The 26,192-nt window shown below is 39.6% G+C and overlaps 1 protein-coding gene across 1 annotated transcript; it reads left to right on the top strand.

The window, feature by feature from the left end:
- The first annotated feature begins 1,815 nt into the window (after positions 1–1,815).
- On the top strand, positions 1,816–7,828 carry LOC107781973 (putative beta-D-xylosidase 2). The gene is made up of 5 exons (XM_016602787.2): positions 1,816–2,311; positions 3,998–4,279; positions 5,389–6,007; positions 6,105–6,518; positions 7,007–7,828. Exons 1-5 carry the CDS (start codon positions 1,907–1,909, stop codon positions 7,606–7,608), a joined length of 2,322 nt encoding a protein of 773 aa, XP_016458273.2. The 5' UTR covers positions 1,816–1,906; the 3' UTR covers positions 7,609–7,828.
- Positions 7,829–26,192: the final 18,364 nt, after the last annotated feature.

Below are 26,192 nucleotides of genomic sequence, written 5' to 3'. Positions count from 1 at the left end.
TTTGATGCAACTAAAAAGCTATCCACTTTTTTTTTTTTTTTCCTTCTTTCAATATATCTGTTTAGGATATATTCAGTTCTATATGAGGGGTGCTTTCTTTGCTTGCAATCGCCTCAGTGAAGCAATGCAACAATAATTGCCTGTACGAAAAATTACGATTTACGCCGCCCAAGCGTGGGACCTTTGGCAGCCATATTTTTCTGCCTCTGACCCCTGTCTTTTACATGTAATCCACTCTTTTAAGCAAAGTTAACTAACATTAGTACATTACTCCCTTTACGTAATTTTGTTGCAAATATCCAATAAATCATATGAAAAAGATACCAGATACAAATTTGAGATGGACGCAAAACGTGTTTGGACCCCAAAAAAGAAAAGATAAATAAATAAAACACAATTGTTTTTCAGCATTAGCTCTTTCATTCTTAAACAATACAGGGGATTTTCGTGACTATTCTGTCGCCACAAAAGATATATCACCATATGTGATGGATATTAATAGGTTGCTACAAGAGAAATTTCACTCATTTTTTTTTGTTCGGAGGAGAGGCAAATTTAATCTTTAGTTGCACTTCATGTGGAGATCCCTTTTTTATCGCAACTCATGTGTGTTATTTTTTGTTGCGGTTATATTAAGGTTGCACTATTAATTTTTTATTGTTATTAAGGGCGCAATTTAAATTTTTTATCGTTGCAACCAGAGATGATGAAGTTTTAGAAAATGTAGGTCCAACTGAAATATATTAAAATCTTAGATGATTAATTCAAATTGTAATGCTTTAAATCCTAATTTCATGTGACTATTAAACGCCTCCAAAACTGTGGCAAATTCTTAGGTTGTCACGCAACGGTCGCCAATGAAGATCTCATTTCATGTAGTGTTCCTTGTTTATATTTTATCTGAAGGACATCTTGTAAATTTCTTGATCATTATTTCTTAGCTGTCAAAATCTTGTCGCTTTATGAAATTAAACTGTTGAAAATTTACAAGAAAGCTTTGGCATAACGCCTAACATCTAACTTTCCATATATTTATCAGCACATATAATGTCCATGAACTCGCAGCCTCTCCAATTAACCATATCAAATATATATATATACAGTGCAAGAACCTACTGATCAAATTAATGCAACATGTACTTGAAACATAATTTCTTCTTTAATTCTATGTTCCTCGACATGCTAACTTATCCATATTTACAGCAAATAAGTGGTTGTAACGTACTTAATAAGTTGGATACATGTAAAAGATTTAGATCCTCTGAAAAAATTCAGGGGACCTTAATGTGTGTGTGTGTTACAGTATATTTTAAAATTGGAAAGCATTATCCGACACGTCCAAGATAGGAAGTTGAGCGCCGCTATATCAAAAACGATTTGGTTAAATAATACGAACTCCTAGTCAACACTCAACATCAACTGGTCTTGCAAGTTGCAACGCATTTTCACCTTAAAAGATTAAAAAAGAAGAAGTATAAAACCTTATCCTATATATGTGTAAGCTTAATCCCTTTAAACAGTGAAACAAGCATCATGGTGATCTGACGGTCATGAACAACGCGCTATTTGTACGACATACGAAATTACGAATCCAAGAATTTAAAGTAATGTTGCTCTGTTATTTTTTTATAACAATTAATGCAAATGTAACAAGAATTCTTTTTTAAAAGCATTTTATTTAGATATATAATATAAGTCGAAAATATTGTGTATAACCCCCATCAACCATCAGTTGTTAAAAAGGTGAATTGCCCATCATCTCATGCATCATTAATTCCATAATAACCACTAGCCAGCCAATAGCCATACTGAAACAAATCAAAAACTCTGTTTCATCAGTTCTATATATTCTCCTCTTTTTACATCCAAAGCTCTCACAAAATATTCTCTTCCCACAAACACAAAAATGAGTGGAGGCCTCAGCAACCCCACCTCCACTCTCTTCATTTTCTGCTTCTTTCTTATTGCAATATCTGTTCAAGCTCGTCCCCCATTTGCCTGTGACCCAAGAGATAGGGCTACCAAAAATTTTCCTTTTTGTCAAACCAATTTGGCAATTGGTGATAGAGTAAGGGACCTCGTTGGGAGGTTAACATTGCAAGAGAAAGTGAAATTGTTGGGCAACACTGCTGCAGCTGTGCCGAGGCTAGGAATTAAAGGCTATGAGTGGTGGTCGGAGGCACTACATGGAGTGTCAAATGTAGGACCAGGGACTAAGTTTGGAGGTGATTTTCCAGGAGCCACCAGCTTCCCTCAAGTCATTACTACTGCTGCTTCTTTCAACGCTTCCTTGTGGGAAGAAATTGGACGGGTAAGTATTAAGATAGTATAATGGTACTTATTTTATGCTTCGTCATATTGCTGATTCTAACTTGTTCGGTGATACATTGTTATTGTTGTCGTAATGTTACTATTGATATTCACTTATAAAGTAATTACATACATGATATTAGTAATAATCATTAATTGGTGATGTGATAAATACAAATAAGTATGCGGTAAATACAATTAAACTACACTTACAATTTATAATAGTTATATGTATTATATTATCTAAGCATACTTTTGTAAGGTTAAGGATAATGTTCTTGTAACTTTGTCTATGGCGTAGAGCAGAGTAAAGATCTTACTTTTCGATTCATGCGACTGCATGGAATTGCTGATTGTTGGCGGTGGGTATTTTTTAAACATATCTTGACACTAACTACATAGAGATTATTATAATATCAAATTATTTGTTAGTTAAGAACAAAATACTGTCAAGAATAAGTACGAGTTGATATTACTTTATAAAGAGTCTACAACCTATTATACTTTCAATAGGATATTATACCTATGCGCATTTTGTCGGAGTTAATGTTATTAGGAGTATTGGTTAAAGAAATGTGTTGTTGTCTTCCTACAAGATTTTTGACAATTTTCACTTAGTTTTTAACCTTAAGTTAGGTCTAATGCGAAAGATTCATTTTCTTAACATAATCGAACCCATCAATATCTTGGTTTTTTTAATATTGGACTTCCATCACACTTTAAACATTCAAGATCATACAAAGGGACTACAGCCTAACTTTTCTCTCAAATTAACGTGTGACATCCTAACACAAATTGATGTTTCAAACTAGAGCTTTGGCATCAATTAAGTTTATCTTTGATGAACACTTTTTTTTCAAAAGAAGAGGGCGACTTCTTGTTTGTTTATCTTATCCATCCATTGACTTATATATTTTTTAACCGCCAAAGAAAGAAAATTAGAAGCGAAATACTTTTCCTTCCCCTGACTAAGGACTAGGATTTGACAACTCGTGATGTGATCCATCACTGGAGTAACTCGTTAATTTATAGTAATCCCATCTCCTTTGGTTTCAGTTATATAATATAAAGATATATAGTCTATTTTTCATAATATATATAGTATCCGTTAGGTAATGTCATTTGCATATGTAAAGCAAAAGCTAAGGTAGCCGTGACTTTAATTCGAAAGAGGAGTGGGGTAATGGGATTGATGTAGAAAAAAAGGTGTAGTTGAGGTTTTCTTTCTTCTGTGCTAGTTGTAACTTGCAACCAATCAGAGGATTGACTGCTTGAGAAAAAGTTAGGCAAGTTTGTGGATGGGTCGATACGACACTTTGGGTCCCATAGGCCATAACTTTTTCCACAATGACTACTATTTGTAAGGGTATCAGCCAAGTTGCAACTTTGCCAGAATTGACCAGGCATGGTATTCAATATAAGGTCACATCCCCTTATCAATAATAAGGATTAAATATAAGAGGGGGTTGGGGTGGGGTTTCATAGTTTAGATGGAAAAATATAAAAACGTACTCTTGTTAAATTGACTAATAAGTGAATAATATCAGACAAAATAGAACAAAGAAAATAATATTTACACTACCCATACAATATAGATTGTTATAACATTTAATTATATTTATTAGTTCGATTATTAGCATATATTAATTTGAAATCACGGAGGGACTAAGTCTCAAATTTTTTGCAGGTAGTATCAGATGAAGGAAGAGCAATGTACAATGGAGATATGGGAGGTCTGACATATTGGAGCCCAAACGTGAACATATTTAGAGACCCAAGGTGGGGCCGGGGACAGGAGACTCCCGGTGAGGATCCAGTGGTGGCCGGTATATACGCTGAGCGCTACGTGAGAGGGTTACAGGGAAATGAGGAAGGTGACCGGCTGAAAGTAGCGGCATGTTGCAAGCACTACACTGCTTACGATCTTGATAACTGGAGTGGGGTCGATAGATTCCACTTTAATGCTAAGGTAATTCCATACGTCACTACTATTCATAAATCTTTTTCAATTCTGGAAATGTAGTAGTATAATTGTATGTACATCTCGTGAAATTCCCACCCTTTTTCTCTTTCTGACCACTCAGCACTTCTAGGCACCATCACTTTTTGTATTTCCAGACATACTTTTTTTTAGATTTTCTTGCAAACTGAGACGCATAGAAAATTTCCCTACATTTTATTATAAAAACTTTTTATTACTCCCTGGATCCTAATTAATTTTATATTTTTGTTTACTCTATCCCCAGAAAAGTCAATTTTTAAATTAGAAATAATTTAATTTTAAAATTTTTATTTAACTTCTAATGAGATGACTATTTATGACTTTTGAATTTCAATAGTCTTTATTTCTTTTTCATATTTTATATCTAGTCAAACATTGCCACATAAATTATGAGACATATGAAGTTTATATATACTAGTTCGAATGGATACCTGGAATGCATATACCAGCTACCAATAAAAAATAGTATATCTAACACTAGACTCAAACTTAGGCCATGCTATATTTCATTCATTAATATGAAATGTGAAACGCTCCAACCCCACTAGTGGAATTACTACTGGGTTGATATTGTTGTAACATGGAATGTGAAACCAATGAATCAATAGCTGTCAGGTGGCTATTACTTTAAATTTGTAACATTACGATTTGAATTGTGATCCTTGCTACTGAACTGTCCCCAGTAATACCGAATCCAGCATATACATAATTGGGGTACGTGCACCATTGCCATGGAAATATATAGACTGTATTTATGCACTTAATTTAAAGATTATATATGTATGTATCAAGAGGTCCACCAATAACCTTTATATTTTAAGCATGTTGATCACCTCTAATTTGGGGATTGGTCTCTCCGTTCACAAATTGCTAAACTATACAAGTTATCTAGGATGCCTCGTTTAATATCATTTGTTTGAAACATTGCAAAATTAAGAAACCATTACTTCTCTTTTTTTTTTTTTTTGGAACAATTCATGGCCATGTCCATAGGTTACAGAAAACAAGACATCATTTGCATGAAACATTACAATATTATGAAACCTTTTTTTTAACAATTATGGCAATGTACACAGGTTAGCAAGCAAGACATGGAAGATACATTCGACGTACCATTTAGAAGTTGTGTTAGAGAAGGTAAGGTGGCTAGTGTAATGTGCTCTTACAATCAAGTCAATGGCATACCTACTTGTGCTGATCCAGAACTTCTTCGCAAAACCATACGCGGCGGTTGGGGTCTCAACGGCTACATTGTCTCCGACTGTGACTCCGTCGGAGTTTTCTACGAAAATCAACACTACACATCAACACCTGAGGAAGCTGCTGCTGATGCTATCCAAGCGGGCCTTGATTTGGACTGTGGGCCTTTTCTGGCCCAACATACTGAAACTGCAGTGCAAAGCGGTATCCTTAAAGAGGCTTCTATAGATACCAATTTAGCTAATACAGTTGCTGTTCAGATGAGGCTTGGAATGTTTGATGGAGAAACATCAGCCCAACCTTATGGAAACCTTGGCCCAAGAGATGTTTGCAGCCCGGCCCACCAAGAACTCGCCCTTGAAGCTGCTAGACAGGGCATTGTTCTTCTCAAGAATCATGGGCCTGCTCTTCCTCTTTCTCCTCGACACCATCCTACTGTTGCTGTCATTGGACCTAATTCCGATGTTACCGTCACAATGATTGGAAATTACGCAGGTAAACTCCATATCCAGTCAAACACAGACACATAAAATGAGACGAGAGAGTATTAATTATGTTGAAAGAAGAGTAATTGAGCTTTTTAAAAATGTAGGTGTTGCATGTGGATACACAAGCCCATTACAAGGAATAGCCAAGTATGCAAAGACCATTCACCAACAAGGTTGTGGTGATGTAGCTTGCTCTGATGATAGACTATTTCCTGGAGCTGTAGATGCTGCACGTCAAGCGGACGCAACGGTGCTAGTAATGGGCCTGGACCAATCTATAGAGGCTGAATTCAGAGACAGAACTGGGCTGCTTTTGCCTGGGTTCCAACAAGATCTCATTTCCCAAGTATCCAAGGCCTCGAGAGGTCCTGTTATATTGGTCCTTATGTCTGGAGGCCCAGTTGATGTTACATTTGCAGAGAAGGATCCACGAATTGGTGGTATTGTTTGGGTTGGTTATCCTGGACAAGCCGGTGGTGCTGCTATTGCTGATGTCCTTTTTGGAGCCCATAATCCAGGTAAACTCACTGCAAGATCCACAAAAATGGATTTCTATTTCTTCTTTTGGGCCCGTTCTGTTTTTCTTATGGTACAACATTTATTGTAGTGAGTAAAGGGAAATAGGATATAGAGAATCATATAGAGCTTAACTTCTATAAATTGCTGAAGATTTTTACACTACCATATACCTAAAAGATAATTATAAGTAACCGTCCACAAATATTGGATTTTGCAACCTGAAACATAAGATACGAAATATGTGGATAGCAAAAGGTAAATTCAGAATTTAAACTTGATAGATTTATGTTTATGTTCTTACCACATACCTATTACCTTTTTAAAGTTACGGGTTCAAAATTTTAAATTTATTAAAATTCTATTGATTTATTCACATACAAATCCGCCACCGGTTAAAACAGGTTAAAATATGTTAGATAGAGTAAAAATTCTATGTATTATCATCGTATATAAGTGTAATTGACCATCAAGTAAAACATGTTTTCAGGTGGGAAGCTGCCAATGACATGGTACCCACAGGAGTACCTAAACAATTTACCAATGACAACAATGGACATGCGTGCAAACTTAGCCAAAGGTTACCCTGGAAGAACTTACCGTTTCTACAAAGGTCCATTAGTCTACCCATTTGGGCATGGATTAAGCTACACTAAATTCATAAACACAATTGCTGAAGCTCCAAACATGTTAGCAATTCCAATATTTGGTCGCCATGCTTCCAACACCACAATCACAACAAGCAAGGCAATCAGAGTAACACATGCAAAATGCAGCAAGTTATCAATTCAAGTTCATATCGACGTGAAGAACGTAGGATCAAAGGACGGTACGCAAACATTGCTCGTATTTTCAAAGCCGCCCATTGGACTTTGGGCGCCACATAAACAATTGGTCGCGTTTCAAAAAGTGCATGTCCCGGCGGGGTCGCTGCAACGAGTGGCGATAAATATTCATGTTTGCAAGTATTTAAGTGTGGTAGATAAGGCTGGTGTTCGAAGAATTCCTATAGGTGAACACAGTCTTCATATTGGTGATGCTAAGCATTCCTTGTCACTTCAAGCATCAGTTCTTGGTGTTATTAAATCTTGATTTTTTTTTTATTTTGTACAATCTCCACGTAAAGATGTCTTTGCGTTTAAAGGAGATTATTATTCCCTATAGTAATTCTTATTCAACAAGGGGATAAGCATTAAGCACAAATTTGATTTTATTTAGAGAAGAAGAAAGAGGATATATCACTGTTTGGAAAATTGTACTAACTTTCAGTTGAAACAAATGGGTATCCAATATTCCAAAGCTTCTTCCAGCATTTCTACTTTTCCACTTCTATTTGCTCCCACCTTCTAATTACTATATTTATTTATGCAATTAAAGATTTTAGAACCCAACTGGCTTGAAAACGGGTCGGGTTAGCCCTTCAACTATATCCGCCTGGCATGATAAGAATGGACTTAACCGGTCCAGGTGCCAGCTATAGAGGTGTGGGCCTTGTCGATAGGGTAACCGGGCCTGTCCCTCTTGGATCCCAGGCATGGAACGAAATGGACCGATATTTGACCCGTGAGCCAGATCGATTCAGACCCCCACCCATAACCTTATATAAAAAAATATAAATAGTATGCTACGTTCAAATACATAAGCTTTCAAGTTCCTCGCGGAGCTTCTTTTCTTCCTCAAATGAAGTCTTCAAAGTGCTAAATTTATAACTTTCTAAATTTAATTTTTTTTTTTCTAAGACAACATTAAGTAAAGGACAATTTTCAAACCGAGGAATCTTAGCAGTCCAGTTTGTGGACTGCCTGAATTTTCACGTTGTGGGATAGGATTCGATTCCCCAACTTAGTAATTTCCTCCCCTATTTGTTTTTTCCCTCGAATCTCGATCACTTATATATAATAAAAATATTAAGAAAAGATGTTTTAATTAGTTTAGTAACACATGATTATGTTCCAAGGATTAATTTTGTATACGGGTAAAATCGGGGCTAATGAGCACCCGGATTTTCTGGTGGGGCAAACGAAGCAAGGACATAACTACATGGAATCGGAATCGAAGCTAGGAACCTCTCATGCTAAGGCCCGAACAAAGCGCTTACTATCGGAGCCATCGAGACCACGCCCCCCGGATCCGGTTCAAGCTCCAAGACCTCGGAAAAGTATTACCAAACGGTTGCACACGACTAAAAGAAGGGCCGTGATATCCGCGCCCAACCAGATATCACGGTGCGAATCTCGGCCCGTATCGGCAACAGATCATTGATTAACGAAAAAGAGGATTCTTACCTTTTTTAGAATTGTACTAGGGATGAAACTCTCCTACTATATTAAGGAGATAATTTTTATTCAATGGAGGCACTGTAACACACATACCAAGACAATATAATTTCATGTTTACTACTCTCTAGCTATAGAAAAGTTGTTACTTTATTGTTTGTTATTCATTCTCTATTGGACCCGAACAGAGGGTTCGATTGAGGGCAAAATCATTGTCCAACCCAAGTTCAAGTTGTGCCATAGCAGTACAACTGGTTTGATTATTCATTCTGCCTTTGATTCGTTTATCTAACATTCTTGATTACTCGTGTTGAATCAATTCACATATCCTTAAAACTACGTACAAATTTAATTATTATCAATTTTAAGGGTAAATAGTTTGGCGCCCACCGTGGGGCTAAGGATAATAGTGGTGGTTCGATACAAATCTCCATAGCACACTCTATTTTACACTTGTTCTTTAAGGTCTTAATTTTAGGTCAGCTTAAAAATGTCAAACTCTCAGTCCGTTAACTTAAACGTTGAAGATGGGTTTGTCAATCATGGCAAAAACAACAATCTGGTGCCTAACAATGAGATGCCCCATGCTGATCCCAATGGGGCCTTGGTCGTAGACCCAGACGATGTTAACTTACATGAAGCCATAGACACCAACCTTCCTACCAACCACGAAAGCAGCGTTCGCGGAGGAGCCCGACCAACGGCTCAAGGAGCACCCGAAGGCGAAGGAGACGGGGTTAATCTACGATTGATCTTCGAAATGTTGCAGGATCAGTAGGCGGCGATAACGCAACTGCAAAACCAAAGTCACGCCCCCAGCAGAGTTGAGCCCGAACCGCCTCGAGAAAACACCTAAAGAAATGAGCAGATCATCGAATGGTCGGGCGAAGGTGAGTCCGGTGTCACCCTTGAAGTAATGAAAATGTTAGAGGCAATAACAAAACGAGGGAAATATGGTGAGAAGAAAATCGAGGAAACGAGAAGAAGGTAGAGACACACAATTTCCGGGTTGATCAAATCCCAGGAGCGCCTCCAATATTGAAGGCCCCAGCTCTTTGAAATTTGTCTAAATGCCTTTCCCTCTGAGCGCGACACCGAAACCAATCCCAAAGAGGTTTCGTATCCCCATATTCCAAAATATAACCGAACCACGGATCCAAATGAGCATATGACCTCCTACAAATGCTCCATCAAAGGCAACAACTTGGAAGACGATGAAATCAAGTCAGTGTTATTAAAGAACTTTCGGGAAACTCTGTCAAAAGAAGCGATGATATGGTACCACAACTTGCCCCCAAATTTCATTGACTCGTTCGCTATGGTCGCAGATGCCTTTGTGAAAGCTCATGTCGGGGCCATGAAGGTCGAGACCTGAATATCGGACCTTTTCAAGGTTAAGCAAAGGGATAACGAGATGCTCTGGGAGTTCGTATCGAGGTTTCAAATTGAACAGATGGACTTGCCTCCGGTTGCAGACGATTTGGCCATTCATATATTTACTCAAGGACTCAAAGTCGAGGATGACCAACTCGGAGCCCCTTTTGGGTCTGTCTATCCCATCAGAACCGATGACAGGCCTAAGAGAATCATCGATCATGAATCAAGGCCGGTCCGAGATCGATGTCAACCGTACAGTATAGATCGAAGGGGGAACGGGTCTGGGCACAACTCTACGAGAAACAAAAAGAAGAAGCGATCGGGGGTCCAATAGTTGAGGCCGGATGAGCAAAAATGGTTTCGACAGGCCACTCGGGGGAAGGAAAGCTCCGAGATTATCAAAGTATAACTTCAACGTCGATGCAACCAACATCGTATCTGCCATCGGGAGCATCAAATAGACCAAGTGGCCTCGATCATTGCAATTCGACTCTACCTATAGAGACCCTAACCTGATATGTAAGTATCATGGCACTCATGGCCACATGACCTAGGACTACTGACAACTAAAGGAAGAAGTTGCACAACTGTTAAGTGATCGAGCTAAAAACCACTTCAGGAACAGTGACTCCAACAAACTGGCCAAGAAAGAAGAACCTCAACACGTCATCAACATGATCATTGGAGGGGTCTATGCCACTCAAGGGCCTCTGATAAAGCGCACAAAAGTATCCATCACGAGGGAAAAGTGCACTCAAGATTATATCCTGAAGGGAGCCTTTCGTTCAGCGACGAGGATGACGAGGGAATCATGCAGCCTCATAATGATGCACTGGTAATATCCGTACTTTTAAAAAAATCCCGTGTCAATCATGCGTTGATTGATCCGAGCAGCTCGACCGACAACATCAGATCGAGGTTGTAGAACAGTTGGGGCTACAAGATCAAATAGTGCCGGTAGTCTGGATGTTAAACGTATTTAACATGGCATGAGAAGCTACCAAAGGAGAAATAACTTTTCCAGTAAATACCACCGGGATGATTCAGGACACCACATTCTATGTGATCGAAGGTGACATGAGGTATAATGCGTTATTTAGAAGGCCTAGGGTTCACAACATGAGGGAAGTACCCCCGACCTTACACCAGGCACTGAAGTTCCCCACATTGGGAAGAATCAAGACGGTTTACGAAGAGCAGCCGACCATAACAGAAATGTTCGTAGTCGATGAGGTGTCCAGGTGCTCGTGCTCTTGAAACCAGAGAACACTGAAACGATTAGGAAGGAAGAAACTAAATAGTAATCACCAATACCGGCCCCGACCAAACCGGAGGAGCGGGGAGCAGGAGAGGATGATGATTACAGTGTCCCTAGGTCGTTCATCGCCCTGATGATTCCGATGCCACCAAATCAACGGTCTAGGAGCTGGAGCAAGTCATATTGATCGAACACTTGCCCGATCGGAAGGTATACTTGGGCACGAGGTTAACTCCCAAGCATAGGAAAAAAATCATTGAATTCCTTATATCTAACATATATTGTTTCGCTTGGTCCCATCTTGATATGACAGGGATCCCACCTGAGATAATCACTCATAAATTGAGTTTGGATTCGAAGTTCCACCCGGTTAAATAGAAGAGGATGCGTCAGTCTGAGGTCAAACATGTATTCATCAAAGACGGGGTATCTAAACTCCTTTAAATAGGCTCCATTCGGGAAGTTAAATACTCGGACTGGTTAGCTAATTGTTACATCTCGCGTTTTCGTACGTTAAAGTTTCATCTTTAGTTAATTGACGTAGACTCGGGGGTGTTAATTTCTTGAGGTTATAAGCATTTATGCTATTTATAACAAGCAATAAGTAAGTGCCGTGAAAGATAAAGGGTAAACGAATCAAAGAAAATGAGTTTCGTTGAAGGTTGTTGATTTGGGATAAAATACGGTACAAGCCATAATACCTGGTATTTATGGACTAGTGCCATACAAGGTACTACATGACCATGATAGTAAGGTGTACAAGGTATGTTAAAAGTGAGTAGTATTTTAAGTAAGTTGAGATAATTTCTAATTATGTGGATAATTAGTTAATTATTGGGTAGTGGGATATTACCTAATTAATTAGGTAATTATTGGATAAGGTTGATTCCACTACGTGGCAGCCCCACCTTCAAATTAAGTGACTCATAAATCTAGTTGAAAGGTGGCAAACTAAAATGTTAAACACAAGACACTACATTCTTCTACGTGTAAAGACATACTTAGAAGCTTGGCATTTTGGCCTTTAGATGTTCAAGTAAGTAATCTTATAATGTTCTTCATATTACAAACATTACAAAACAGACGTTATAATATATGAAGAGAATTCATAACATTTTCCTACTACAACACCAAAATAACCCACGATGGAGCACTTGATTTCATAACATTTTAAGCAAAGTGAGATTTTGCGATTCTAAGGGAGTACGGTGCAACCTTTTCTAAGAATATCATACAGATTTTTTCTTACTCCAGGTATGTTAAGGCTAAGCCCTTCCTTCATGTTGACATGATCTCATAATTACATGTGTTTGATAACGAGGCATAAACAAAAGTTCATACTCCCGAATTTATATACATTATCCTAGTCTCATAAATTACAGTATTCTCCTTATCAGGACTTCATATTTAATTGAGTATTGTCTTCTTCCAGTCAAGAGAGCAGAGAGACTATATATACAACATTAAAAGTATTTTCATTATCATCGAGCTATAATCGATGGGCAAGCCCCTATTGGGCAACCTCTGATCAGATGGTAAGTTATATACCGAGCCTACTGTGGCCGAGCGCCTATGAGCGAGCCCAGTTGGCCGAGATACAAAGCCTAGTATGGCCGAGCGCCTATGAGCGAGCCTACTACGGCAGAGCAATTGTTTATATACCGAGCCTTATAGGGCCGGACAACTATTTTACTTACTATATTTAGAGAGTTGTGTCAGTATCAGCAGGTAAGCATATCTTCAGATTATCTTTGACTCCCAGTTACTTTCAGTTATTATATTATCAGTTTAGTTTCAGCTTTTAGTTATTCTGTTGCCTTACATACTCGGTACATTATTTTTTACTGACGTCCCTTTCTCTGGGGATGCTACATTTTATGCGTGCAGGTTCAGACAGACATGCGAGTAGACCTCCTCAGTAGGTATTGCCCGAGTTCAGCTTTATCGGTAATCTCCACGTCTTTCGGAGTTGCCGGGTCTAGGAGATTTGTGTACAGTTTTTGTATATATGTATATAGGTTATGAGTAGGTCAAGGCCCTATTCCGATCACGGTACATCCATCATTAGAGGCTTGTAGACATAACCTGTCAGTTAGTGCAGTATGTTGGGCTTGTTGGCCTTGTATGTTTATTTTGTTGGTTTGTCAGCTGTAGTAGTCATGACGACCTTGCCGGCCCAGCTTTATATTGATGTTTAGTCAGCTTTGGTATCCATTCAGTTTTATATTTTGCTTGGCAAATTATCTTTCAATGTGGCCCATGGCCAAAGTATGACATTATATATTCAGATTCCCTTAGTCGCAAGTTGGTACGCAAGGATAAGTGAGGCACCGGGTGCCGGTCTCGCTTCCCAGGTTCGGGGCTTGACACTAACGTAGTGGTAGTGCCTAAAAAAGGAATAAATTAAGAATGTACGTAGATTACCAAGATTTGAACAAGGCATGCCCTAAGGACATGAGATACTCAGCTTTCTCGATGCCTATTCTGGGTACAACCAAATCCGGATGAACACGGACGATCAAGAAAAGACTTTCTTTATCACTAAATTCGACACCTATTGTTATAACGTAATGCTGTTCAGTTTAAAAAATGCTGAAGCCACTTATCAAAGCCTAGTAAACCGGATGTTCGAAGAAAAAATAGGAAAATCAATTGAGGTTTTTATTGACGACATGTCAGTCAAGTCCCTGCGAGCAGAGGACCATTTGAAATATTTACAGGAAACCTTTGACATATTGAGGAGATACAATATGAAGCTAAATCCAAAAAATACGCATTCGGAGTCTGATCCGAAAAATTCCTTGGGTTCATGGTGTCCAACCGGGGGATCGATATCAATCCCGATAAAATTAAAGCTATAGAAGACATCACTGTGGTGGACAGTGTCAAGGCCGTTTAGAGGCTAATGGGGCGTTTAGCCGCCCTGGGATGGTTCATATCGAGGTCCTCAGACAAAAGCCATTTGTTCTTCTCACTATTGAAGAAGAATAATAACGTTTCTTGGACCCCGGAGTGCCAACAAGCTTTGAAAGAACTCAAACGGTACCTTTCGAGTCCACCCCTGCTCCATACTCCGAAAGCGAATGAGTAGTTGTACCTTTACTTGGCGGTATCCAAGTTGGCGGTAAATGGAGTCTTAGTCTGAGAAGAGGAAGGTACACAATTTCATGTTTACTATGTTAGTAAAACTTTGGGCGAGGCCAAAACAAGGTATTCTTACCTGGAAAAATTGGCGCTCGCTTTGCTACGCTCCTCCAGAAAGTTAAAACCATACTTTTAATACTACCTTATATGTGTGGTAACCTCTTACCCATCGGGGAAAATCATGCACAAACTCGAATTCTCAGGCCGGTTAGCCAAATGGGCAGTCAAAATTAGAAGGTACGATATCGAGTATCGGCCCCGAACCACCATCAAATCACAACTTTTGGAAAACTTCGTAACCGACTTTACGCCAGCCTTAATATCCGAAGTCAAAAGGGAACAATTGTTAACCTTAGGGATTACCTCGGGAGTTTGGACCCTTTTTACGTATGGTGCTTTGAACGCAAAGGGGTCTGGGCTCGGCATCATGATGAAACCACCTACGGGTAACATAGTTAGGCAATCTATTAGAACTGTAAAATTGACTAACAATGAGGCCTAATATGGGGCCATGATTGGAGGTATCGAATTGGCTAAAAGCCTTGGGGCCGAGGTGGTCGAAGCTAAGTGTGATTCCCTCTTTGGAGTAAATCAAGTCAATGGGACGTTCGAAGTAACAGAGGAACATATGTGAAGGTATTTAGACAAGTTGCAGGTAACACTACATCAAATAAAGGAATGGACCCTTCAATACGTGCCCCGAGATCAAAATAGCTAGGCCGATGCCCTGGCTAACTTGGGATCATCGGTTGATGATGATGAATTCAGTTCGAGAACAGTCATACAACTCATGAAGTCTATGGTGGATGAAGGCCATGCCAAAGTAAACTCAACTAGTTTAACTTGGGATTATAGGAACAAATACATAGATTATTTGAAGACTGGGAAGTTGCCCTCGGATCCTAAAGAATCGAGAGCTCTGTGCACGAAGGAGGCTAAGTTTAGTTTGTCCGAAGGGACTCTATTAGAAAGAACATTCGACGGCCCGCTCGCCATATGCTAAGGGCCGGGATATACCGAATATATCTCGAGAGAAGTTCATGAAGGCACTTGCGAAAACTATTCGGGGGAGGAATCTTTGGTTTGGACACTAATCAGAGCTGGCTATTACTGGATCGACATGGAGAAAGATACGAAGGACTTTGTACAAAGATGCGACAGCTATCAGAGACACGCACCGATGATCCATCAACCCGGAGAGCCGCTACATTCAGTTTTGTCCCCTTGGACGTTCATGAAGTGGGGAATGGACATCGTTGGTCCCCTGCCGTGGGCACCTGGTAAGGCTTAATTCATACTATTTATGACCGATTATTTCTCTAAATGGGTCGAAGCTCATGCATTCGATAAAGTTTGGGAAAAATAAGTCATTGACTTCATTTGGGACAACACAATATGTCGATTCGAGATACCAGCCAAAATTGTGTGTGATAATGGGAAGCAATTCATTGGCAGCAAGGTAAACAAGTTTTTTGAATACCACAAGATTAAAAAGATACTATCGACACCCTATCACCCTAGTAGGAATGGACAAGCAGAATCTACAAACAATACCATATTCCATAACTTGAAAAAAAGGTTTACCGATGCCAAATAAAAGTGGAAGGAAATCCTACTCGAAGTCTTGTGGGCATACCATAAAACTTCAAAGTCTAGTACCGGGTCCACCCCGTTTTCATTGGTTTACGATGCCGAGGCCTTAATACCAGTCAAAGTGGGAGAACCGAGCCTCAGGTTCCAATATGCGACCAAAGAGTCGAACGATGAGGCCATGAACACAGGCCTGGAACTATTGGATGAAAGGCGTGAGGCCACCCTGGTCTAGTTGGCCGCCCAGAAACAGCGGATATAAAGATATTATAACCGAAGAGACAACCTCTGACACTTCAAGATCGAGGACTTGGTGTTAAGGAGAGTAACACTACACACCCGAAACCTGAACATGGAGAAACTGTGACTGAATTGGGAAGGACTATATCGAGTCATCAAAATTACCGACAAAGACTCATAAAAACTCGAAGCCAGAAACGGTGTACAACTACCAAAAAACTAGAACGTGACTCACTTAAAGCGGTACTACTGCTAAGGTATGATCTCATTTACCTTTTTATAATATTATGAATTGGATTAACACTTACAGGCAACGACCAAGGGAGAATGTGACTATTAGGTCTGAAAGCACGCGTTGCACTCTTTTTCCCTTTAACCGATTTTGTCCCAAAATAAGTTTTTCGGCAAGGTTTTTAACGAGGCAACAGTAAAACATGTTAACTTTGATTCAAATTCCGGTCTCAAACTGGAGTCAATGGGCGTTCTTTTCGCATCAGTAGTATCCGATACCTGTCAAGATCAACCTCGAATATTGGAGGCCATTACCCTCGGGTTAAAGTTCTTAGAAAGGAAAGAAGGAAACTTTGTACTTGAATATCTAAGGCGTGGTGGTTAAGATTTATTGTAAGGGCCAAACGGTGGAATGAACTGTGCCCACATAATCCACCTTAGCCATGATACAAGCTTTTACATGCTTTCGATCATGCACTTACATACAGAAATGAATAAGGTTTCCATATTGCTATTAAACATTTTGCCTCTTAAATTATGGATCCTAAGAGTCCATGGGCTACCCCTAATCGGGGACTATCAGGCCCAAGGACTACCTATATTCAGGGACTATTGAGCCCAACGGCTACCCCTATTCGGGGACTATCGAGCCCAACGGCTATCCCTACTCGGGGACTATCCGGCTACTCGGGCTATCGAGATCCCGAAGGCACAAAACCTATTAGGTAATGTCTAAACACAAAAGGCTACGACCATTCTAAAAAAGGGCTCAGAGACGTCCAAAACTCGTAATCAAAACATAAGGCCTTTATAAAATTTGAAACCTACTAAAAGTTTACCCTCAGCAAAAGCATCGTCTAAAATCACTTAAGCATCTCAAAAAAACTTTCGGTCATACTGAATTTTCAAAGCTTCGAGCAAACAAAATTGTATCAAAATTAGGTTATGTTCGAACTTCTGAAAATCAGACGCCGTTTAACTACACTAGATTCTATGCTAAGGCATCAGAAACATTGCAAGAATAAAAATTCTGAAGAGATGCTCGAAATTGACAGAAAGGGAAAATCTTATATAGAATCCGGAATATACTTACAATGGCCCAATAAAAACTACCCATGAATAAACAAGAAATGTACATAAGTCAAAAAACTAAAAAAGCACTAAGGAATCTACGCCTAATCTTCACCAGGCTCGACTCGTCGCCAGAGCCGTCGGACCCCTCCGAGCCCTCGAAACTCTCAGAGCCTTCGAACACTTCAAGCTCGTATAGTTTCTTCGCCTCGGCCTCAGATTTTCTGGCTTCCTCAATCTTAGCCGATAGGTCAAAACCTCAGGCGTGGATCTCTTCAAGGGTTTCCCTTCGAGATAGCCATATCATATATTCAGCCTTGGTCTTCAGGAGGGTCTCAGCTGCTTCAACATCGGCGTTGTATTGGGACACCATCTCTTTGGCGTTGGCAGAGGTTGCATCCAACTTGGACTTCATTGCCTCGTACTCTCTACAGAGGGCATCCCACTCTGCGACGGCCGAGCTCAATTGTTCTCGAAGGTCTTCATTCATCTAGGACCGCTTGTCAGCTTTCTCCTTCGCTACCTGAAGTTGGACCTCTACCGATGCTATCTTTTTCTGGGCGATTTTCTTCTCCAAAGCCAGCAGATCCATTTTGCTTTTCCACCCCTCTGCCATGGCTTAGACCTCATTAATTTCAGCTCGGAGTTGGTCAAACTGGTCGATCTTCTATTGGACCTACGAGGTTTTGTCGTTAGTCACCACGACTAGCTCCTCTTTTTTAACTTCAAAGACCTTTACCTTTTCGACTAGATTGGCATGTTCCCGCCTCTGGGTCGAAGCTTCCTTCTGAGCCCTGTCTAGCTCGCCCCGAAGTTCTTTGATGGCCCTATCTTATTACTCACTGAGGAGCTTGTACATATCCTTCTTTCAATCCTGCTCCTTGAACTTCAACTCGAGCTGGTTGATCTCGGAGCGGTATCAGAGAAAGCTCTCGTGGTGAAGAACCGAAGCCTGAAAAATGACGAGAGCATAGAGAGATACCAAAGCCTAAGTGAAATTCAAAAGGGAGTATCAATGCCTTACCCGGTTAAGCACCCGCTGCGCCTCGTTAAAGAGAATCGACGCGCCTACATCGTTCATCTTTGTCTGGTCCTCTTCGATCACCAGACATTGATCAAGCCCAAAGCACACCTCAATAAAGATATGAAACGATCATATGCAATAATAGAAACCCAACTAAGAGTCGGGGTCGAATCCACAAGGAGCTAAGATGGGAGTTAGTGGTATATATTTCAATTTACGCAATTGGATTATCTAGATTGCACTTCCACACAAAGATTTATTTTCTATTTCTAATTTTACTCCAATGATTGCAAAATAAAGGAAGAAGACTAGATTAAATTGTTTTTAAAGTTTTTCCAAATGGATAAAAAGCCTAGGGCTGTGACCATGATCTAGGTGTTTGCCTAATGGGATAAAGACTTTAATACTTGTTTTGCTGATTGAGGTGTATTATAGCTATGAACTCTAAAGTACCCACTCAATACCTCTGGTTAGAGAGTGGTTTTGCCCACTTTGGCTTTCTCAAGACCAAATGAGTTTCACACAAAATAGTTGATAAAAGCTCTAGTCGTGTTATTTCTATCTCTAGGTTAAACCCTTTAATTGGGTTAATCAATCTCTCAATTGACCCAAATCCTTGTAAGCTAAGTTATCCTAGAGTATTCTCAAGTAGAGACTAAGTCAAATAAGCATGAATTAATGTTTACAACCATTAATTCTACAATTAAAGCATGAACTAAGCTAAATAATCAACACCCAATCATAAACAAGCACTAAATTAGATACCCATAAGTTTACATACTAGGGTTGGGTCACAACCCTAGTAAAACTCTAGCTACTCATAATTAGGAGTGAAGAAAATATAGAAGAAAGACTAATTAAACTCATAATGAAAACTTAAAATGATTAAATCTATTGTAAATACACCAAAAAAAGTAAAACTTCCAAAAATAGCAAAGAAAAACGGCTACAGCAACTTCGGAGGTTCAAACTTAACCTAATTTTATGAAACTCGTTTATTTATACAAGGCTGAAAATTTCAGATAAAATTGCCCTTCGGGAGGTTCTGCGGCCTCACAATTACATGTGCGGTCCGCAACTTTCTTCATCTGGTAAGAGATGGAGTTCTGCGGACACACATTTCTGAACCGCGGCCGTAAGGCAACTTTTCTACAGTCCGCAGATTTAGAACTGCAGCCGCATAATTAGGATTGCGGATGCAAGGCACTCTTCTGCGGCCGCACAATTCTTGTGCGGTCCGCAATTCGTAGAGGCTCCTGTACTTGGTCTTTTTTCATACTCTCTAATCTTCGACTCTTAGCCCAGATTTACGGTCGCACAATTCATGTACGGTCTGCACTTTGCGTAAATGTCTGCTACATTATTTCTCTTTATTTGCGGCCGCCGATAGAATTCTGTGGTCCGCAATTTCTTTTGCGGCTGCAGAATTCCTTCTGCGAACCGCACATTTGTGTTTCAGCGGACTTTATTGCCTTGTGCTTCGGACTAACCCTTTTTGAGTCGGGTTTCATCTCGGGAGACCAACTTCTAGCATTCCTGCAATTTTGCATAATTTCATTAGTTTCGGGAACATAATTCAATGCTTTTAGACTAAAACTAAAGCTAAAAGGCATTAATAAGCAGTCAAAATCCCCACTTATCAACTCTCCCAAACTTAAATCTTTGCTTGTCCTCAAGTAAACAATTTAGTTCCCACCTCCAAAAGTTAAGGGTCATTTCAGCGAGTCAAAGGTGAGTCATCCACACATCAGTTGGGACCAATAATTACCCACACTACTCATGTATAATCAACAAGGCGACAAGTTAACCATTCATGCACATATAGTTCTAATGTGATATTTGAGTTTCAAGAATTGACTTTACTCATCAAGGACTCTTAGCACTTAATACAAAGATTTATGAAAGTTTACTTATCTCTCTCACTTAAGGCATTTAGCATTCAATCCAAAGATTTATGAAAGTACACTCATCTCTCTCAAGAGAATGTCGCAAGTACGACTTCAAGTACCATAGGCTTGCCCCTCATGTAGATCGCCACTAATGTAAGCTCACTCGGCTTGAAATCAAATAGGACTTCTTTCGGGATGTAATGAAGGCTTTTGGATTAGGGTTGGATACAATATGGGTGAGTGGTTACACCTTTCCTTAAGCACTCCATTTTTCATTTCTCGGCTCACACTTTGCTAATTCTTTGAGGCACTTTCTTTTCCTTGGGGAACTAGAGAGACTTAACATCACTCTTTCTTGATCATTACATTTATTTTCTCCCTCTTTGATTTCTCCATGTTTGGGATCATTACCTCTCTTTGAATCACTTCAACTCTTCCACTTATTCACTATTTTGTATTTTCTTTTTGTTCTTTTCTTTTCTTACCTTTCCTTCTCATCATTTCTTCTCTTTTTGTGCCTTGATACCTTTTTTAAGTTCCTCGTATCTCCCCCAAACTTTCTTTTTAGCCATTTGTTTCACATGAGTGTTAAGGAAAGCTCGCGTACCAAGAGAGGTCACGACAAAACGGGAAAAGGCCTGTAACATGGTTGTCAAATGAGAAAGGTTCGAGGCTCAAAGGGGTTGACTAGGGATAACAACATTGGTAGGCAATAGAAAACTCAAACGGGCCAAGGAAAGCCTACAATCACTTCTCAAGACAAGCAAAACTTAAGATTTCGCCTTAAAACACATTTAGGGCAAGTTCTAAACCCTTCGCACGGATACTTGGACTAGCAACAATTCATCTCACCCCTCACGCAACCGAATTGTTAAAGAGGACAGAGTCGAGGTCCCACAACGACCACATTCAAGTTTAAAAATCACTATGGTTCAACTAATCCACTCGATGGTTGCCAAAGTCAACACAAGAGTTAGAAAGTCACTAACTAGAGCTATTTCTTTTGAAACCCTTGTTTTTAACCATAAGCATGTAGTTAACTGTGCTGGTGCTAATTGAAACATGTTTGACTCTTTGAGCATGACTCAATTAGGTCTTTTTATTCATTACTACTACTATTATTACCTAAACATAAAAAATGGACTCATTCCCTTAAGAAGGTTGTCACGCCATCCATCGTTGGGATGAGTCGCCCGGTTCACACAATAACTACCTTTGGAAAGAACCGTGGCATTAAGAAAACCAAAGGCTTATTATCTACTAGAACATATAAAGATGCTACTAAATCAAACTAAGAACTCACAAAGAAACAAAAATAAAGAAACTACTAAACAAAAACTACTGAATATACATAATGAGAGAAAAATAGAGAATATATACAGAATAAGAAAGATAAGGAATATAATATCAAGTTATTACAGGCCAAATGTCTCAGAATATACCAAATATCATCAAAATAAACTGCACCCCCGAATAAAGATGAGCATTGTCCCCAATGCTTAACAAAATAAGAGTAAAAGAGAGAAAAAAATGAAGAAAACTCCCTATGGCTCATTGGACATCTCTATGTCCCCAGCAGTGTCATCGCCCTCAGTCTCATCCAACTGAATCTTATCATCCTCAACTCTGGGTGTGACTAGGTTGGTGAACATCTGACGCACCGCCTCAGCAGTGTCGGCAGCAGAGTCTGGCTCCTCAGACTGGCCAGCTGGTGCCACCGGTGCTGATGGTGCTGCAAGATCTGGGTCTGAAGGGTGTGGGTCAATGAAAATGTCAAAAGGGATATCTCCGGCTACAACAAGCTTAGTCACCTGCCTCCGGAGCTTGTCCACTGACTTCTTACTGGCCTGGGACTTTCTCATCTTCTTTACTTATTTTCCCAGCTCTTCGATCACTGACTTGTGCTATACCATGGTAGACATGATGGTGTTCTGGTTCTCTAGTATCTTCTTCAATGTCTCCTCAACTGTCGGGGGAAACTGAAGTGCCTGAAAAGTACTGTGCTTCAACAATACTGGATAACTTAGACAACTTTGCATTTACTATCTGCATCCAGTTATTGAGGCTCGCCAATGTCTGGGAGACTTGTAGTGCAGAAAGTGGAGCAGTAGGCATGGGCACCTGCTTCAAAGACGGAGTGCAAAACTGTGGTAGGAGCTGCAGAAGGGTCTGTGGATGACGGTGGAGGCATAGTTGCGGCACTGGAGGAAGGATCGACCGAAGTAGATGGGATATCAACTGCCTCTACAACTACCAAAACTGGCTCATCGGACTGGCAAACTGGCCTGTGGTGGTAGACGACTGACCTTTTCTCTTCGGGTAGTTTGCATCCATAAGTGAATACCATGAGAAAGGCTTCTTCGGCATCACCTTTGTATCAAAATCCCTTGGTTCCACCCCTGCATCCGTAGGATACTCTATAATGGTGTTGGGGTATGGGTAGGAAGAGTTATCGTACCGGGCGATCACGATTGGCCGACATGACGCCACCCACATTAATTGGGTACCCGATCATAATAGAGGTAACTAAGACTGCTCAAGGAATCGGCAAGTGTTACACCCCATGTTTTCATACATGGAAGTACGGCATAAGTAAGTTGATATAAGCTCGGAAATGAGATGTTACATCCCGCATTTTCGTATGTTAAAGTTTCATCGTAAGTTAATCGACATAAGCTGGGGAAAGAGATTGTTTCGAGATTATAAGTATTACGCTATTTCAAACAAGTGATAAATAAATTCGTAAAGGTAAGAGGGTAAGAAAATCGAAGGAAATGAATTTCGTCGAAGTTTGACATTTTGGGATAAAATACAGTCCGAGCTAAAATACCCGGTATTTATGGACTATTGCCATACAAGGTACCATATGGCTATGATAGTAAGGTTTATAAAGTATATTAAAAGTGAGTAGTATTTTATGTAATTTGAGATAATTCTTAATTATGTGAGTAATTGGTTAATTATTGGACTAGTGGGGGAAATTAATGAATTAATTAAGCAAAAATGAGTGGATAATTGGATAAGTAAGGGGGGATTCACGTTGCAGCACCCCTTAAATCATATGTATTACTCTTTAAGTCATTACATTAGGTGGCAACCTAACATATCAATTTCAAGACACCTAAATTCTAGGATCTTAAATAAAAAGCAACATTTTTCATTCTCAAACACACATCAGACGTGAGGTTTGGAGATTAGCAAATTGACTTTGTTACAAATTGTTACCAATTTCGTGGAAATTCCTACAAAACATTAGCAATGTGATTTTGATTCTTCAACCAATTTCTACAACAAATAATTCCAAAGAGAATTATTAGCACATTAGCAACGTGAGATTTTGCGATTCTAAGGGAGTACGGTGCAACCTTTTTCAGGAATATCATACAAATTTTTCCCTACTCCAGGTATGTTAAGGCTATCCCTTCTTTATTTTTGGCATGATCCAAATTATACAGAAGAAACGAGCAAACACACAGTTTTCATAAACGACTCTATTCATAGAAATACTAGGGGTCTCTGTATCCTTGATGCCCCATGTGACATATTATTATATCTTCTGTTCATGGGTCTCAGAATAATACGCAGTTGACAAAAGTTTATCCGAAAGAAATATTGAGATTATTAACATATTTTCATGCATTTCATTCATTTATACATGTACATTGACTCATGACCAGATGGTGTTATATACGCGTATTTATATGTATATGTATATTATATTTAAATGGGATATGGGAAAAAGGTTACGGCGTTATATACGTACCACCACCTGATCAGCTGGTATATTTGATGATTTTGCCCACAGTGGCCGAGATGATATGATGCCCTCAGAGACTGATGATTTTATGAAATATGTACCTATACACGACATGACATTCATACGCATATGCATGACACTATGAGTATTTCATGATTTACAGAGTTATCCAAACTTACAGGTTGAGTCATTTACTCTATATTTCTTCCAGGTCTGTTATGTACTTATTTATGTGCCTTACATACTCGGTACATTATTTGTACTGACGTCTCTTTTGCCTGGGGACGCTGTGTTTCATGCCCGCAGGTCCTGATAAGCAGGTCGAGAATCCTCTAAGTAGGCTATCAGCTCAGCGGAAGGTGTTGGTGCACTCTATTTGCTCCAGAGTTGCTTATATGGTCGGTATAATTAGGATATGTACTGATTAGTATGGCGGGGCCCTGTCCCGACCTTTATAACATTTATGTACTCTTAGAGGCTTGTAGACATATATCGTGTACGTGAAAGATTGTACGGCCTTGTCGGCCTATGTTTTGAGTTTATAAATGATCATGTTAGCCTATTAGGCCCGTATGTCACGTGTATATGATGATGTAATACAAAAGATACATTACGTTGGTACTCGGTTGAGTAAGGTACCGGGTGCCAGTTGCGGCCCGTCGGTTTGGGTCATGACAAAAGTGGTATCAGAGCAGTTCTGTCCTAGGGAGTGTACAAGCCATGTCTAGTAGAGTCTTGTTTATGGGTGTGTCATGCACCACACTTATAAGCAGGAGGCTACAAGGCATTTAGGATTGTCACTCTTTCTTCTTACTCTAGATCGTGTGGTAGAGCTCAGTTGTAAGAACTCAATTTCCTAAACTCTATCTTATTCGTAATACAGCGATGCCTACATCCAGAAAGACGGTTGGTAAGAGATATATTTGTGGAAGAGTTGAGTAAGAGGAACTCAATTTTTGCATCATGCTTATGATGGGTAAATATGAGGTATTCAGCAGATCATGTGTACACTAATACATGTAAGCCTCTTGATAAGGAACCTTAAGGCAAGAATATATATCCACCTTTATGGTGAAAGACAATGAGAGATTCAGAGGATAAATACAAGTTTCAAGAAGTAAAAGAAGCAAGATGAAAAAGGGTACGGGGTATCCAGTTAATAAAGATTATCATTACCTGCCATTCAGGAAGGGAGATATAAGCATTTTGAGTTACCTTCAACAGTGACAGATGTATATACAATCGGCCACACCGATCTTAATTATGCCCTATGGGATCTAACAGACATAGTTTAAGAGAAGGACGAGTTATCAGGATCCGGCTGGGGATAGAGTAACCCAAAATAGTGGATGGATTGGTAGAGTTAGTTGACGTTTCCGAAGGATAGAGCAAACGTGGTAATGGATCTCCTTGTGAGACACCTCGATGGTGCACCCTAAAATAGTACAGCTAGATATGAGTACTACAAAGATAAGCATTGGAAGTCTGGAAGGGATAATTATTACCTTAGTGTAGCTCCCATCCCTGGTAGAAAGAGAACGTTAGGCAATTCGAGGAGCCAGTAGATGGAGCAAGGGGAGCTAAAAGCAAAAGAATGTCTTGTTCGAGTTTTCAGAATAAAGTGATAGACATAAATGTTTGCGAAAAATAAGAAGAGAGTTAATGAAGCATTATGAGTAAGATGTGATACATGGATGACAACGGTAGATCAAAAAGATGACAGTATTACAAAGTCTATAGTCAGGTGAAGGAAAGGACGAGAGGTAACAGGCCTTGAGACAATAAAAGAGTATAGGCCATAAAGTCATATCCTCATTTT

The sequence above is a fragment of the Nicotiana tabacum genome, chromosome 19 (genome assembly GCF_000715075.1).
Source record: "Nicotiana tabacum cultivar K326 chromosome 19, ASM71507v2, whole genome shotgun sequence".
Lineage (NCBI taxonomy): Eukaryota > Viridiplantae > Streptophyta > Magnoliopsida > Solanales > Solanaceae > Nicotiana > Nicotiana tabacum.
The sequence above is the reverse complement of the archived record's forward strand: the minus strand, read 5'-3'. Positions and strand labels throughout refer to the sequence as shown.